Raw genomic sequence first — 17,832 nt, forward strand, 5'->3', positions numbered from 1 at the left:
CCTGGCTATTCTCACTCACTCACTCACTCATCCTCGTCAGTCTTCACTGAGGCGGGCAGTCAACCCCGTACTAGTGACCAATTCTACATATAAGGATCACCTGGCCATTGATATGCAGTCAAACCTGTCCTAGCGACCACTTCTACATAAGGACCACCTCGCTGTTGTAATACAGTCAAACCTGTACTAATGACCAACTGTACATAAAGACTACCTGACCATTGATACGCAGTCAAACCTGCACTAGTAAGTGACCACCTCTACATAAGACCACATCGCTTTTGATATGCAGTCTAACATGTACTAGTGACCACAATATAAGGACCACATCGCTTTTGATGTGCAGTAAAACCTGTATTAGTGACCACCTCTTGATGTGGACCACATGGTCATTGATACACAGTCAAACCTGTACAAGCGACCACCTCTAAATATGGACCACGTTGCCATTGAAATACAGTCAAACCTTACAAGTGACCACTCCTACATACGGACCACCTGATAACTGACAAAGTTTTACAAGTGACCTCCTCTACGAAAGCTATTGTGCCCAATTTTATAGTGGACAAATACCCTTGTTTTTAATTTCATTTTTTTTTTTTGAAATTTTAAATTTGATTTATATTTTTTTGCCACTTTTAGAGCATAAATGTATGGAGGTTTTGGCTATTTTTCATCCAAAAAAATAATTCACATGATCTTAAAATCTACTGATATCATTGATACACAGATGAAAGTCGTACCTGTAACAAATAAATCAATGCAGTTGTTTTAGAATATGAACTGCATTCAAAATAGTTTTACTTCAAGGTGTCTTCCATACAAGTGTTAGCTCTGAGACCAGAGTATATGCTTCCACGATGGTCAAATTTGGCCCAAAAGTTTCCATTCGAACGTCCGGTATCGGGTTACCGGGGCTTCCGCGCGCGCTCCGGGGAACCTGACAGTAACTGGAACATCTTCCAACAGATCATGATAGTAAAGCCACCCCTTGCACGTGCCTCGTCGGGATTAAATGAAAACTGGCAGTGTGTACACGTCAAATCTTACCGTATACGTGTGCTGCACAGTTTCGTTTCAATGTTTTCTGAAATATGCCTAGTTGATTGATTTAGAAAGGGTGTTTGGTTCACAAAAAAACCAAATACCATATTTAGATTGGTCCTAAATTTGACTGAAAATCCAAATCTTTTATATGATATGGGTAATGATTGTAAGATCAAACTTTCTGTCTTAGGGATTTTTCAACTTCTATCTAAAACTATTTTTACAGCCAAAATAAGGTCGAAAAAGGTCGAAAAAACAGTTTTTTTTCACACTCAAAGACTTATAATTCAAAATTGCCTTCGTATTCCAAAAATCCCCAAGACACAAATCTGGAGATATTAGTTGTCGACAATTTAAGTCCTGAAAGAGCTGATGTGCACATGTTTTGTAAGCGATTTAAATACCATGTTTGGTCGTATGTCGAGTCGCACTGATAGAGACATGGGGTAATTGACACCGCCGTAAACAAGTTTTGTAATTCATGGTCACCAATAATGACGACAGCAGCTTTGTTACATGTAACATGTTCCAAACTGAACGGCAGCAAAGCTATGCTGGCCAGATAATGGTTTATATTTGTAAAAATGTTTGTTTGTCTTCTGACGCACGGCACCCAGGAAAACAAGGGTGTTTTCTGCGTGTTTACTGTAACAACCTGCGGGTGACCGTGGGTGACCTCTAATAGAACGCACGTTCTGTTCGATTTCGTCATATCGAACATGATTCGTGTTCTAAAACCCGAGATAAAAGTCTGGAAATTTTGGGACCAAATTTGACCATCATGTTCCCTTTTGCCTTTAGATAGATAGATAGATGGAACAGATTTTCAGTTCTTACTTTTGTCTTAGACTTTCAACTGTATAGACTTGTATCTAACCTTTTTTTTGGTTCCTTATGGTAAATTTATACTTGCAAAAATGAGACTCAATGATAAAGATGAAGAACGTCTATGCGTAGATGGTGTTACATGTATTCAGACTGCTGTAGTGGAGTACTAGACAGTCTGTTTTCTAAGATAGATAGACAGGACATAGATCCCAGCATGAGATGGTTGTATCAAAATCATTGCAATGAAAGGCAATGGCACTGCTATTGGCACATCGTCTACGTCTACGACAGAATCACACTTTCTAAGATCCAATGCCTACAAAACATTACGGAAAACTCACAATCTGGATGTTGGTGACTTATCACTAAATAAACTTGATATGATCTAAATAAATGGTAATGTTAAGCAATAAAATGCATCTGTTGGCACATCGTCTACTACGATTTCATAGAAACTTCGCAATCTCAATGCTGTTCACTTTTTGTTGAGTAAACTTGGTATGGCATATGTCACCAGAAGGACATTGCGTGCCTGTATCTGAATAAATGGTTGTAACAAGTAAAAAGTCTAATATAGAATCTTTTAGCACAGCGGCTGCTTCTATGACAGAGCCACAATTACCTATTAGAGACTCACAATCTGATTGTTTCTCACTTTTCACCAAGAATGCTTGGTACGATAGCTGTCATCAATGGAACACTGTGTTCTTGTACACTGCCAAAAATGCTTTTTCTTGTTTATCTTGTTTTGCTTCCTCACAGGAAATATATCTTACAGGAAGAAAAATTATTCTGTCCCCAAGAAACCTTAGAAAAATGTGCTTGTCCATGGGGCAACAAATCTTTGCTTGTTATTAGTTTTTGAGACAATTTAAGATTTGCTTTCTTGTATTTCCAAAAATGCGTTTTCTTGTTTATCTTGTCTTGCTTCCCCACAGAAATTACTGTCATATTTGGAGAAAAGAAAAGAAAAACTTCTAGTATTTCTTAAGAGTTGAATCTGCTTAAATAATATAAAAAAGGAAGAATTTCTAGAATTTTTTCTTGTATTATAAGAAAAAATAAGAAGATTTTGCTTGAATCTCTAGAAAAAAATTTGTAGTTCCTCTTTTTCTTGAATTTTATTCTACATTTTCTTCCTTCAAGAATATTTTTCTTCATATACGAATTGTCCCTGGGGTAAGCAAAACAAGACAAAATTATTTTTGGCAGTGTATGTAAATGAATGCTAATAAAAAGTAGTAATCTGTTGGCACAGCGTCTACCTCTATGACAAGATCCACACCCCAGAATTTCATCCTAAAATTCAGGACTGCTCACACTCTAGATATTGCCAACTTGTTAGCTGTAATTGTGTGCCTGTATCTAAATAGGTAATCAAAAAAGCAACAAAAAAGAATGTAAAAAAATTGCCTGAAGTCAGGGGTTACATGTTCGAAAGTAGAATTTGTAAACGCCAGTAATAAACAATATCATGACTAAGAAAAATATAGAAAAAGAGAGGTGCCCAAAATAGGCCTCTCATCAGTAGATGAAGAGTTGACACAACAGTTGCAGTGGTCGACCTCAGTGATGAGGCACCAGTGGTTGTGGGAGCAGCAGGGTAACTTGCTGTCAGGGTCGCCATCAGATTAGCTTTTCTGTCCGCACTTGGGTAGCCCGAACCAAATCTCTGGTTTAACCTTTAAGAAAAACAAAATCAGACATGTTTAATGTGCCAATACTTACAGGAAATATATATTACATTCATGACATACATCGTATAGTTTATTCATCTCCGTGTCAAAGCAAGTTTATAGAATTTACTATAACATTAGTTCACCTTTATCCGCATGGTAACCTATATCCGTAGTGCTGCTAAACAGGGTATCCATGTTGTTGTTGGGGTGGTGGGTGTATGTGGGTAGGGGTGGGGTGGGGGTGGGGGGTTGCTTGCTACAAGTGCCCGCGTCCCTAAAGCCCACTTCACACGAGAGCAAGAATCAGCCGGAATGCCGTCGGAATGACAAATCAATTCTTTTTCTATTCCTGGCAATTCCTGGCAATTTGTAGTGTGTTCCAAAAATTATCACTGCATCCCAGCTATTTGTGCCCGTTCTTTTGGCTGGCCCGAAAGTTTTTGACATGTTAAAAACTGTCGAGATGCATTCGAAGTGGAGAAATATTGAATGACATTCAAAGTGGATTCTAAGTGGATTCTAACTATTCTAATTGCAGTATGACCGCATTCTACGGCATCACAATATTATTCGAAACATTCTTATCTCATTCGATGAAGAACCGAAACGGCAAGGCACTTCGAATCCTGCCCGAATGTGGCCAAAAGAATATCTGGAACACTGCGAACTCCCGGGAATAGAAAAAAAATCCATTCTGACGGCATTCCTTCTCGTGTGAAGGGAATATAAGGTCCATTTGGAATTCCCCGAATGTGGCACGAATTTTGCAAATCCTTTGCAAACGGCTGGTTCTGCTTGATTCCTGCCAATTCGGTTTCAGTGTGAAGGCCCTATAAAATAGGCTCTACGTATACATTAACTATTTTGCTAGATTACCAAGGCTTTGGACACATATGGCTGAACCCGAGGTCATACCACAGAGATACAATCACCACTCAGCTACGACAACGTTTACAAGATATATACGTGCAAAATTGGCATTCCTCTATTCGAAACAATTCCAAACTCTCCTCTCTTTCTACATTGAAGAAGCATTACAAGCAAGAAAATTACATTTCAACCATAAAGAGCCTTGACGTTCGTAGGGCAATCACACAACTCAGAATTGGCTGTCACAAATTAAATATAGAAACCGGGAGATTCCAAAAAATCCCTATCGACCAGAGGGTGTGTCCATTCTGTAAAGAGCTAATTGAAGATGAATATCACTTTATTGTAGTATGTCCCAAATATTCTGATATACGAGATTCTCTCTACACAAGGCTGTCATCTTATACACAAGGATTTATCTCAATGGACCTGAAGTGCAAATTGAAATACATCATGACATGTGACAATCCCTACATGACAGATATAGGACAATATATTAAAGAAAGTTTAGACATTAGAAACTCCTCCAATGATTGTAAAAGCCACCAATGACTGTAAGAAACTTATCCCATACTACAAATTCTGTATTAGTTAGATATGTAGATGTAGATGCCATACTTTGTACCCCGTACAATTGTTGTGCAATGAAGCTGTCTTTGTAACTATTTCTTACTTATCCCGTCATCAGTAAGGATCTTAGAAAGGATTGTCCAGACACATACCTTCATTTATCTGACATATGAATCCCCTCAGTGCACTGCAGTCTTTTTCATCCCATGAGGATCCATCCGCCCAAAACCCGACACAGCCGCCCTGACCGTTATCTGGTGTCGGCTCATCGGGGAGCCAGTTGGAGTACTCAGATGACGACAGGGGTTGGCCGTCTTCAAATTCCCACTGCCGATCGCTGTTTGTGTCAGTCAGCCCTAACCAGCGACCCCAACCTACTTCTGCTAGATTAGCGAGAAAAGTATTGGTGGCACTGTCCTTCGGCATGGCTAAAATCCCCCCGTCTGCCGCACACCTCTGCTTAGCCTCGCCACGCGTTTTCTTTTTCACAAAGCTCTTGTAGCAAACTCCGTGAAAAGAAACGTAGCCTGCTATTGGACAACCTGTTGAAAAATGCATGTAAGTTCATCTGTGACGGTAGTCAATATTATATATATGTTGCAATTTTAAGACTTTATATCCGTGACTTTATAAGCGCTTACCAACAAGCTTTCGATCAGTCCTCTGATCCTTCTCAAGTTGAAATGACCAACACCTAAGTCACACATCCGGAACGGAGGTCAATATTAGCAAAGTCAATATTAGCAAACAAACGGAAGTCGGGCGAACATCGCCTGACTGAAGGGCATTGGCCATCCGATTTGCGGTCGATGATCAATAAGTAGGTCTGTGCTCGCCCATCACCGGGACAATGATTGAGCATATAGTCGCACTTGGACAGACGCCCTGAATACCACCACACCCCTATAGCCCCTACATATGTCTGGGTTCCCTGCTCTTGGCATTCCTTCCACACGTTTTCAGAAAAAACGTGGCGGATGTGACCTTCCAAAACAAACATACGAACAAAAAGAACGTGAGGGTTGTGCCATTTTAGCTTTAGCAGTTTCTTGAACGCCAATCCAGAAGTGGCTACTTTAACTGTAGGGGGCAACTCGTTTCACGCAAATGTACCTCACGCAAATGCACCTCCTTCGGCCGAACTTCGCTTGTTTAAGGTAGTATATGTTTTAAGGCGATATTTTCACATGGAATTTATGATAAATTGTATCAGTAAGTACAGTCAAACCTGCCTAAGCGACCACCCCTTCTTAGCGACCACCTGGCCATGACGACCGCTTTTTCTCGGTCCCGAAAATTTTTCCCATTGACGTAAACATTAAGCGACCTCTTTACAACGTCCACCTGGCCAACGCGACCGCGACCAAATCCCTGCCAATAACGACCGCGTCATTTTCAAATGTGTAATCGACTTTCAATGATAACTAGTACGATTTTGTGCCGAATCCGGCCAGTTTGCGCCGGATTTTGACTACCATTACGATATGTTATGTTGAAAATAAAGATAGAGGCGGATGCCAGGTCCCCGGGTGGTCGTCTTGGGCAGGTTTGACTGTATTGAACTGTAGCATGTGTTACAGCGTCTTTACTATAAAGTTACTTACCGAATTTGTGGAAACACCATGCGTTGTAGGTAGAGAGCCAATCACAGCGGATGATCCCAACGGATCCACAGCCCTCCCTGGGGTGACAAATATGCATGTTGTTCATTACCATTATTATTAATTCATGATTTGTATTCATATTGTTATCATTAGTAGCATTTATTTGTTATTATCATTGTTTACAATAAGAGGGGCGTTCAAAAAGTAATGCCATCTTAGTCACTCATAAAAACCTGAACAGCAAATTGAGATATTTCAATCTCAAGAAGACATATGCCTTTACCATTGTGCCAAATTTCAACTCATTCGATAAACAAATGGGCCTGCTATAAAACCGGTGGCATTACTTTTTGAACGCCCCTTGTATTACCATTACTATTATTGTTATTGATTAATAATGTGCAAAGCAGTGTAGAGTCAATTCCAAGTCACCGAGATGGCTTTGAAATAATATTTGTAATAAGTTTGAACTATTTTGAGTAAAAGAACATTTCAGTCACTTAAGTTCGAAATTGTTCAAACATTTCAAAACGAAAGTTTAAACATGTTTGAACCTTTTTATGTTTGTTGGAACATTTGGTAAAGTAATGATATAATTATCTCTTTATTTAGAACAATTTTCAAACATCTATGTGTTTTTGTTACTGTTCCAACATGTTCCAACATTTTGTGTCATTTTTCCCTCCATACAAACTTTTATTGAGCCCATAAACAAAGCTGCTAAGCTTGGTCCTTTGTTTGGCTCTTGTATTTTTAGGTTTTCTTTAGTATACACTGGTGAGTCTTTTGTGAGAAGCTGGCAGACAGACATAATTTCCTGCACTTGGCAGGGATGTGTGAATTGCCCTCTTCCCAGCCCACTGACCCAGTTTCATCATATTGTTTCCATGTTCGAACATGTGATCACAAATGATGCATCTATGTTATAACAGTTTAGAAACTAACAGAAATAATGTATTCGATGTTAGAAATGTTTCTAACATGTTTGAATACTATAGAAATATTTAGAATGACACATAGATGTTATAAATAGTTCGAAACAGTTACTTATCACAGTTAGATTGTTACAAAGATTTCCGAAATGTTGGAACAAAAGGCAAGAAACATCCCCTCGGTAATATGGAATCGACTCTATATAACTTGGTGATAATGACAGAAATAAATGAATAGAAATAAAGATACAAGACCGCACCATGTGGAGAAAATTATACGCTCACCGAGTTGACCAATGAAACAGTGTTGTCAATGTCTAAGGTCTATGAACTTAAGCCAAGGGCACAACCCGCCGTACGTTGTGCTTCCATGCGGCTGATCTGTTGCCAAAACGTGGACAATCTATTGTGATCCGTAAAGACCCGGTCACAAGAATCGTACGACGTCCTTGCGATGGCATATTACGCCTATCGCACGATGATCACAGTGGATCGCAGCTAAATCGTAAGCAAAATCAGCCATCGCAGAGCATCGCAGAGCATCGGATGATGTTCAAAATTTTCCCAGCGTCGTACGATTTTTCACTTGTGTCTCTTCTGTATAGCCGTCTGACCGTTTTTGTGCTTCTTTAACCAACAAAATGTGGACATAGCTGTTGAATACCTTCCTATAATATCTTTAACTGTAAAAATAAATTAAAAAAGACCATGATAACAAGAGTATTACAAGCAAAAGTTCAAATCAAGCGTGAGTACTGGTATGGTTATCTCGGCCTGCTTGCCGGCTCTACGTGTCAGGCTCTTTCGAATATTGTATCATGATATGCTATCAACAAAAAGATGCCATCATACAAAAATCATATCATTATATCATATATATTTCCGACTCATAGAGCCTGCCTTTATGTTTGAGTTGTCCCCATGGTTATTACGATTATGGTAAACTGACCCAAGACCGACGAGAGCTGAGATTTGATCTAATTATCAACTCACGTGCATGAAGCGATCAAACAATTGTCTGCATCACCTGTGCGGGGCGCGCTGTTCTCTGGTTGCGATTGTGGTAGTTGCGACTGATATATTTTCCCTTTTCGTCAATATCGACAATATCAGGGAAAACTGAAACCATCACAACATGCTAAAAATTCATAAATCTAAAACCTCATCAGTAGACAAAAATTGCCGTAATGAAGTCTGCTTTGGGGGCAAATAAAATCTTACGACGATAGCGAAATTTTGAACATGTTCAAAATCCATTTCAGTCCTATTTTCGTCATAGGAGGCTCCCCGATTTACTATGATTTACCTGCGATTGACGCAAATACGCTCTAATGACCTCATCGTACGATGCACTACGATCCTTGTGACCACGGCTTCATATATTTAAACCATTGCTTCCGATTCTTCCCCGACTTACGACGTACTGCGCTTATGCCGCGCATAAAACCTCGAGCTATGTCCAGTATCAGGGTGAAGTGCACGAAGTTAGGGTGTACGAAGTTGTACGAAGTTAAAACCGTTTCCCACTGGCTTTGAGGCTATATCGGGAGTCACAGATGACGTCAAAACATTTATTGGATGACGTAATCTAACTAAGTTGTCCTAAGTTGTGCAAAGTTACGTGACGTCATCTAACTTCGGACAGTAGGCAGGGTAGGTCAACAAGTGTGCGAAGTTGTCCTAAGTTGTGCAAAGTTACGTGACGTCATCTAACTTTGGACAGTGGGCAGGGTAGGTCAACAAGTGTGCGAAGTTGTCCTAAGTTGTGCAAAGTTACGTGACGTCATCTAACTTTGGACAGTGGGCAGGGTAGGTCAACAAGTGTGCAAAGTTGTCCCAAGCTGTGCAAAGTTACGTGACGTCATCTAACTTTGGACAGTGGGCAGGGTAGGTCAACAAGTGTGCGAAGTTGTCCTAAGTTGTGCAAAGTTACGTGACGTCATCTAACTTTGGACAGTGGGCAGGGTAGTTCAACAAGTGTGCAAAGTTGTCCTAAGTTAATTAATACATAGTAAAAACTTATATATGTGTAAATACGATACACACCTCTCACGCATATAAACAAATAAAATATACATGCACATTAATCAGCACAAAATCAATGTTCATGCATTGTAAAAAAATTCATTTATTTCAAGTCTTTTTGTCTTTTATTTCTCCTCTTAACGTTCGTTTTAACAATACACACAAAATAATCTAAGTTCACTCTTAATATTATATTTCCCTTTTTTTACGTCACTGCTAACTACAAGTACCTGAAAACATCTCCCCTATCTATTTATAAACTACATGTATTGCAGTCATCTTGCACTACTTTGTATCATAAGAAGTAGTAGTTGTTATTTTATTCCTTGTCATTTAACAATTAATTTAAGTACTTCCACCATTTAGTACATAAGTATGCCATTTTCTGCCTGCACTGTCACACCCCTTTTACATAGAAAGACTGTTTAAATTGATCTCATTTTATTGGTTGTCAGAGCAAAGTCGTTGTCATCATCGGCATCATATAGTGGAGACAGCAGCGTTGAAGCGGCGCACAGCTTCCTTTTCTCTCCCCCGATCACATCGTTTGCCTCAATGGACTTATTCATGTCTTCTTCTGCTTCGCTGTGTTTTAATTAAAAAGAAATTGTCACTCACTAATGCCAACGTTAATTATTAACGCTATTTATCGTTTCACGATTCATTTACAAGACACACTTAATCATCTCATCAATGCTATCTTTTCGAAGACAACGCTAACACTAAACAAAACAAAGAAATAGCAAATAATAAAATCAGGTAAACAACATTAAGTAGCTGGTCATTTTAACTAATTTATATTAAGAATAGCGTATAATAAATAATCCTTATGGAAACAGATATCGACGCAAAAATGATCAACATCATCGCAATTCTGTATACATTAAAAAATCAATTTTCCGCTTACCTATCGACGAGAGTGTCAGCAAACTCCTTGATGTTGACCCCATGATGAGCCAAGGCCACTATTGCTGCAGTTTTGTCAGCGTCGGGCATTCCGAGAATGTTATTTTTTACGAAGTAGACTCTCTGAACAAAGATGAATTTAAAAGAAGAATCATCATTTTTGAGTACATAATAATAGTCGAATAGTGAATTGTTCCTATGTGTTACATTTAACCGAAACATTTACTTACAATTAGCCTCATAGACAAAAAGCTTCTATAAACTCTCTATTTAAAATTCTATATTCATTTAATTTAGAAGTGCAGATAAATTAGGAATGTGAATCCATGAAATAAGTAAGTAAATACAAAATTATGTAAAATGAACGTAGACAATGATTCAATGACTAAGGTATGTAATGATAGCATGTTCGTTTGACCTAATTAACCTTCATTACCAAAACTGTTTGGTTTTTCCGTTCGTGTTATTTACATAGTTCAGAAGCGCAAAAAAAAAGATTACTGTTTAACACCTCACCTGTCCTCCGCGGTGCGAAAGGGTCTTCACCTCTCCAAGATGTTGATCTTGCATTGCAAGCATGGTGTCAGCAACTTCCTTCTTCCCTCTGGTCTTGAAAACGCGTTTCGTCAGAAGATTTTTTACTGACAGGACTCGTCCCGGAACCAATAAGATGCTCCCCGATAGCGTCTGACCCCCGAAGTTGGTGGTTCGCCGAGACGTTGAAGCCGACCCAAGGTGTGGCACGTCAGTTGTAGAAGCGGGCTTGCTTGGCACCTCATTATGTCTTCGGCCGTGCAGAAGGCCGGTTTGATGTATGCTATAAGTCACAACGGCCACCGCAGCAGAGACGACTCGTTCTGGGATTACCGTAGGAAGACTAAGCCCGGTTTCTAAAGAGCTGGAAACCTTGTCCGGCTTCTCAACGGCGTGAAACAAAAGCCAAAGCGCTGCGGTGACTCGCAGGATCTGTCCTTTCCCCTTACTGAATAGGGCTGAAAAAAAAAAAAAGCACGTCAATTGTACATTTCCAGAAAGATAAAAAAAAGATAAGCACAAATAAAAACGTTGCAAAGTTATTCCTGTTCAAACAATAATGTCCACAATCTTTTTTTAACAAAGTAAATGTCAGTTCTAGTGACATTTCAAACACCTGTTATAGAATACATATTCTTAAACATGTTAGCATTACAACCAGCTAAATTAAAACGTACAAAAGAATTTTGCATTGATCAAAATATGTGATCATTTCACTAATTCTGATTCTTCTCAAATGTACTTTTACACGTGTATCAAAGAGCTGTACTCACAACACATCAAGTTGTCCTCGAGCATCATCTTCCTGATATTCTCTTGGAAGGTGTCATATGTTCTCTCCAGGGCAGACTCTGGGCCTTCTTCCACCTCAAACATCGTCACATCGCCCTCCGCGCTATCCGCTGTCTTCTCATTATCCCGTTTGTGCTCGATGACAACGAACAATGCATCAGCTAATGAAAGACAACATTGTATATACATTCACATATCTAAAGATTCAGCCATTTATCCAGTAAATAGAGGTGCACATACTATATTCCAATGATAGTGAAATATACTATTTAACAGGCTCAGAATTCAACGACAACAGTTTCTAAATAGACTGAGGTATTCTCAGAGAAACGTTTAAAACACCTGTAATGAAAATCCTGTTCCATGTGCGAACACCAGTTCTAAAACATGTTGACATTATTACCAGCTGCAATAAAACACTTAAACACATTTTTTACGTAGATTGAAAATAGGCTGACAAATAACTACCTTGCTCGTTTGAGGAAGCCAATCAGCATTATAACGTAATACTAGTACCTGTTTTTGCCTCCCTACCATTTTGTGTAAATACATATGGTGAAGTTGAAATAAAATGAAATAAAATAAAATACAAGAAGTCTACTGCAAAGACAAAAGACTCACCAAGGAGCATCCTAAACTCCTCATACACTTCCTTCCGCCCATCCTGACCGGCATTGAGCTTCAGAGATTGGTACGTTCCCAGTACTGGCTTAGGTATAGCCAATAAGAATCGCAAAGACAGCCCTCGCTCATCACGCCATACATCACGTCGGGTTGACAGAAACCCAGCAGGTTTAGTGCAGTCCTGTCCATCTCAAAATCTGCGTTCCCCATCACTATTCAAAGATAAAATAAAAATAAAAGAAATATCAAGTTATATCAAGCCATTTAATTAAATGTATTTATATATTTTACGAACATTGTATCTAATGGTTAAGATTTGAAAAAGACAATTACATAGTACAAACTTGATTCTTTTTCAAGTACAATAAAAAATAAAAAATTCATTTCAAAGCAGATATTCTGATCTCGTAAACCATTCAGCGCTTGACTATTCAACTCTGTCAAAGCGTTCTCAGGTATCGATATGACAAGAAAATTTGTGAAAAGTTAGAAATCACCCATGTCGATGATGTTTAAATCAAATGAAAAGGAAAATATTTTAGACAGTACCTGTTTTCCGCGTCCAGCTTGTACCGTTATGCAGTTGTAACATCATTGATGATTCTGGCGTGTCCAGCATGCCCGCCTTGTTGGAATACATCCCAAGCTGGGCAAGGAAAGATGAGAGCTCATCCCTGATTTGTAGGTCTCTTTTCCCGTTTAAACACATGACTTCCCCCAGCTTCGGGAACTCTTCCGCACTCCACATTTCCGTAAACCCAGCAGACGGACTACCACTGTCCGTATGGTCTTTCCGCAACTTCGTGTAAACATCAGTCACAAGTTCTTGAATCCATTTACAGATAGTAGATTTCCCAGCGCCTGCCAAGACAAGAGGTAAATGTCATTTTGATCCCCGCTAATAGATGTTTAGAAAGAATAGAACAAATGAATTAAAAGCAGCCGTGGCGCAATACAGAGATTGAAAAACGACACCATTCTACGAACGCATTCCGGGTTCGAATTTAAAAAAAAACACCTGAGCAAATGACGTAAATGTCTGTTGGTGACGTTAAGCAAAGAATTTTTGACAAGGTATGGTTCTAGAAATGACGGTTGTAAATTTTGAACATATAACGTTATATCTACATTGAATCAAAAGTTTGATTTGAAACAATAAAAAAGGTGTTAAGAAGTAAATCTACCTGTTGGCAGACAGATGGCTGTCCACAGAAGAACATTTTCCCTCCATTTGGTGTCAGGTGGAGAGACTTGTGCATGGCTTACAACAAAAGCCGCGGCCGTGATAAGGCTATATAAAACAGCCACCGTTGGCACGCACAAAACAGATGCAACAGCACAACATCCCTGTGAAGAATAAGACAAATCTTAATAAAGATAAGTAATCTGCATTCTGATAAAAAAATCTGTTGTTTTGTAAGATGTAACTTCTAAAGAATATAAGATTTATGAATCAAAAGTCAGAACTCAAAAGATATCAAGGTGCGATTAATACGACTAACCCACCTGAACAAGTTCTTCCGGAAAATCCTTCCAGTCAAACTCGACTTTCCAGGACGAATGGAGATCTGTAGCCTTCAAAGATTTACTGCACGACATGATATGATATAATATTGTCCGTAATTCCCCCGTTAAAAAAGTTTATTTCGTCAAAGACACGGACTAAAAAGTAGCCGTGGCGACTTCAGCGCCACAAGGTTTCAAACTGTTAGACTGAAAAACGACACCGTTCGAAGAACGCATTCCGGTTTCGAATTACGAAAACACCTGAGTTAGTGACGTAAACGTCAGATTGTGACGTCTAAGATGATGAGAACATTAGAAGAAAGGTTCTAGAAATGACAGTTGAGACATTTGAACGTAACACAGAAAACTTGTAGACGCGTAGTGTAGTATATGTATCGCCTAAGTCATGCTAGGCGACATCTTCCTAGGAATACGCGACCTGGGTATTGTACGCCGTCTCTTATTTATCAAAAGTTTGATTCCTATTGGAGCGCCTAACGCGTCGCGAATAATTGCGTTGTTTGCCAAGGGAAAGACAGACAATCAATTGTCCGAGAGACTCTTTATTCAGGCAAACGATTTGAACCAAGGTGTTTAACCGAGTGCTAGCCATATGCCTTATGAAGGCTATAGCTATTCCATCATAAGACTGTACTCGAGTACTCCAGCATCGCATCCTGGGGGTTGCCTTCGTGTTCCTTGCTCTAGTGAACAGGTATTGTAATCTTGCAGAAAGATTATAAAATTTTCTATGCAATATTTCTATGCAATATTTAATAGTGACTATTAAAGAGAAAATTCTTATCCCTATACGACATAAGTACTTACCATTTTTGGTAAATTAAGCCTCGGTACTCCCACTGTTAGTTGAAGGCTGGTAATGTCCCACCAAAAACACAGACTTTTTAGATCTCGATCTAATCACTTTTATATTTACGTCTCAACTTCCGACAACTTCGGTACCCTTCCGTCTTCTTATACAAAGTTTAGAAGACGTCATAATTAAGATGACATGACGTCATAACTTCGGAGAACTTCGGACAACTCCGTACACCCTTCGGCTGACTGTCCAAAGGTAGGATGACGTCATGGTTAGGGTGACGTCATAACTTCGGACAACTTCGGACAACTACGTACACCCCCCGGCTGACTGTCCAAAGTTAGGATGACGTCATGGTTAGCGTGACGTCATAACTTCGGACAACTACGGACAACTTTGGACAACTTTGGACAACTTCTGACATCTAACTTAACTTAGGACAACTTCGTGCATTTCACCCTGATACTGGACATGGGTGAAAACCTCCATCGCAGTCAATCGTACGATTCTTGTGACCGGGGCTTAAGTGGTAAGTATCGCCTCCGTACGAACTCGTAGGGAATCCGACGGATTTTGGAGCACGCAGACACGCCGAAGAACTTTACATGCAGGCAAAACTTTGTGTGCCATCGGGCTGCGGATTCGCCCCCCATACGTGCCAGTACGGGCCACGCGCCTGCCCTGTACAGCCTGAACGTTTTCAGAAATACGTGGCGGACGTGCCCCCCCCCAAAAAAAAACTTACGGACAAATTTCACGTACGGCGGGTTGTGCCCTTAGCTTAAAACTCTCAAAATCTACGGCATACCTGGAGCATTGAGGTATGGGATAGCTACATGTATCGCATTATGGTTCTTATTGAACTTATCATCATGGCAATTTTACATACCGTATATAGTAGCGTAATAACTTGCAAACTACAGGTTGCATTTCATAGGAAACAAACTATATACGAGGGTAGGTCAAAAAGTAATGAGCCTGTAAATATGAAAACATGCAGCATGATCTGTAATATGCGTGTAGTCACTAAAGTTACGGGCACATCCCGCCGTACGTATACGTGTTATTTGTCCGTATTTTTTTTTGAGAGGCCATGTCCGCCGATTTTTTTTTCTGAAAACGTGGGGAATGAATGGCAAGAGCAGGGCCCTAGGCAGGGTACACGCCTCAACGCAGGTCAGTCGCACGGTTGTGCAAGGTGTAAGTATGTAGTCTGCACGCCACACCTGGCCGTGAGCGGTTGCGTGCCATCGTTCGTTGCGCAAGAGGTGAGTTAGTTGTACGTGCGGTGTCTGTGCGATTGCCACGTTACCGGATGCAGACCGGATTTTCCCAATTGACATAAGCATTAAGCGATATACAACGTCCACCTGGTCAAGGCAATCGCGACCGCCAAAAAAATTGGGACCAAATCCCTGCCCATAACGACCGCGTCATTTTCAAATCTTTAGGTGTCATCGATTTTCAATGATACCTAGCACGATTGTGTGCCGAATTCAGCCAGTTTGCGTCGGATTTTGACTACCATTACGATGTTATGTTCAAAATAAAGATGACGGCGAATGCCCGCTATTTGCCATCAAACACAACGGAAACCATTGAAACTATGCATCGGGCATCGATACTCTTCTAACCTTGCACCTGGCCAAATCGACAGCTTTTGCCCGGTCCCCCAGGTGGTCGTATTGGGCAGATTTGAATCTATACCAACCTGGCTGCCTGTGATGGATAGCGAGCAGTTCCGTCCGATAGCCACCCGCATGCACACACATGCATCCCGTCCTTCCAGGCATCATACAGCTGGTTATAGGAGGCGAGAAATGCACCCTTTTCTTCGCACGCCTGTCTTGCTTCCTGCAGGTCGAACTTGTACTTACCTGCTGGTGACTGCTGATTAAATATTCCTTCTGCAGAAAATAGTTCATTGTGCCTGATTATCGATCTATCAGTCTGTCAATAAGGATTCTTCAATCTTGAAATAGTTGAAGTGTAATTTCCATCACAAAAATTAGACTCACCCAAATTTTGCACTGCACAGCATAAGTCTTTGTTAAGGAATGCAACCTATCATCCACTGCTCACTGAGTCACGTGTTCTATCTCCATATTTTCAACGTGACGTCACGACAGCAGTAGATTGTTCATTCATTGACAAAGACTGAAACTGTGCAGTCGAAGATTAGGTGAGTCCAATTTTTGTGTTGGAAATTGCAGTTCAACTATTTCAAGAATTACTTCTACCAACACAGATGAACTTTCAAGTTAAGGATTCTTCAAGTATATGTTTCTTCAGATGATAAATGAATCAAGTGAAACAATTACAACGAGAAGACAATATTTGCGAGAAAATATAGCACATTTCAACAATCCCCCACCCCATGGAAAAATGGACTGTTACAGTAGTGGCTATGCCAAAATTGACTCTTCTTGAAGCACTTCCAGTAAAAAAATGACCAGTTAAAACATCTTCACTGAGAAAAATGGACTTCGTATATATACTAAAACCGAATATGCAACGTCACGAGTTCTGGTATGCAAATATAGGAAATTAAGTGAATTTCAAACATCAACAGCCTAAGCACAAGTATCGTAATCGCCCACCTTCCGTGCAGAAGAAACACGAAGGTACACCAGGTGTTGTTGAAGAATCAAAGCAGCATTTCTGAGATTGACACTCAGTTTGGGAAATGCCAGGCCAGCCGCACTCCCGCCGCTGGGTCGGCTCCACCTCGCAGCGGTCTGATGTTTCCATAAAAACGATAATAAAAGAAAACAGCAATCACAGGAAGCCATACACAGCCATCAATGTTAGCCTCTACCTGGCTCCCAAGGTCGCTGGAAAAAATAGTAGAAATTGGCCAAATAGACTGAAAACACATCAGAGGAGTTGGTTGGCCCAGGAATACAGTTTGCGACCTGGGAAGCAGTTTGCGAACTTTTGAAGAATTTTTGTGACCTCTCTGGTACTTCCTGTCGAAGGCCATCCTCTCATGTCAGGCCCATTATGGTCTACTGACAAAGCCATAAAAGGCTTACTTCATCAATTGGCACCTATTAAATAACAATTAGTGGACTTCAAAGGAGATGCCGACTCCC

The 17,832-nt window shown here is 40.1% G+C and overlaps 1 protein-coding gene and 1 long non-coding RNA gene across 3 annotated transcripts; both read right to left on the minus strand.

Moving 5' to 3' along the window:
- Window positions 1–2,987: 2,987 nt before the first annotated feature.
- Window positions 2,988–14,881, minus strand: LOC118416672. Its single transcript, XR_004831247.1, has 4 exons — window positions 14,746–14,881; window positions 6,599–6,675; window positions 5,147–5,536; window positions 2,988–3,557 (listed from the first exon to the last, which is right to left on the minus strand). It is a non-coding gene; the product is annotated as an uncharacterized LOC118416672 (long non-coding RNA).
- On the minus strand, window positions 9,571–14,070 carry LOC118416650. 2 transcript variants are annotated; one of them, XM_035821822.1, is made up of 8 exons: window positions 13,918–14,070; window positions 13,596–13,758; window positions 12,961–13,272; window positions 12,409–12,623; window positions 11,769–11,948; window positions 10,978–11,453; window positions 10,463–10,584; window positions 9,591–10,140 (listed from the first exon to the last, which is right to left on the minus strand). In XM_035821822.1, exons 4-8 carry the CDS (start codon window positions 12,416–12,418, stop codon window positions 9,981–9,983), a joined length of 948 nt encoding a protein of 315 aa, XP_035677715.1. In that variant the 5' UTR covers window positions 12,419–12,623; window positions 12,961–13,272; window positions 13,596–13,758; window positions 13,918–14,070; the 3' UTR covers window positions 9,591–9,980. The 2 variants fall into 2 exon arrangements, with proteins under 2 accessions (XP_035677714.1, XP_035677715.1); XM_035821821.1 differs by lacking the exons at window positions 12,409–12,623; window positions 12,961–13,272; window positions 13,596–13,758; window positions 13,918–14,070 and having other exon boundaries at window positions 9,571–10,140; window positions 11,769–12,192.
- Window positions 14,882–17,832: the final 2,951 nt, after the last annotated feature.

Source organism: Branchiostoma floridae, chromosome 5, assembly GCF_000003815.2.
Source record: "Branchiostoma floridae strain S238N-H82 chromosome 5, Bfl_VNyyK, whole genome shotgun sequence".
Classification (NCBI taxonomy): Eukaryota; Metazoa; Chordata; class Leptocardii; order Amphioxiformes; family Branchiostomatidae; genus Branchiostoma; species Branchiostoma floridae.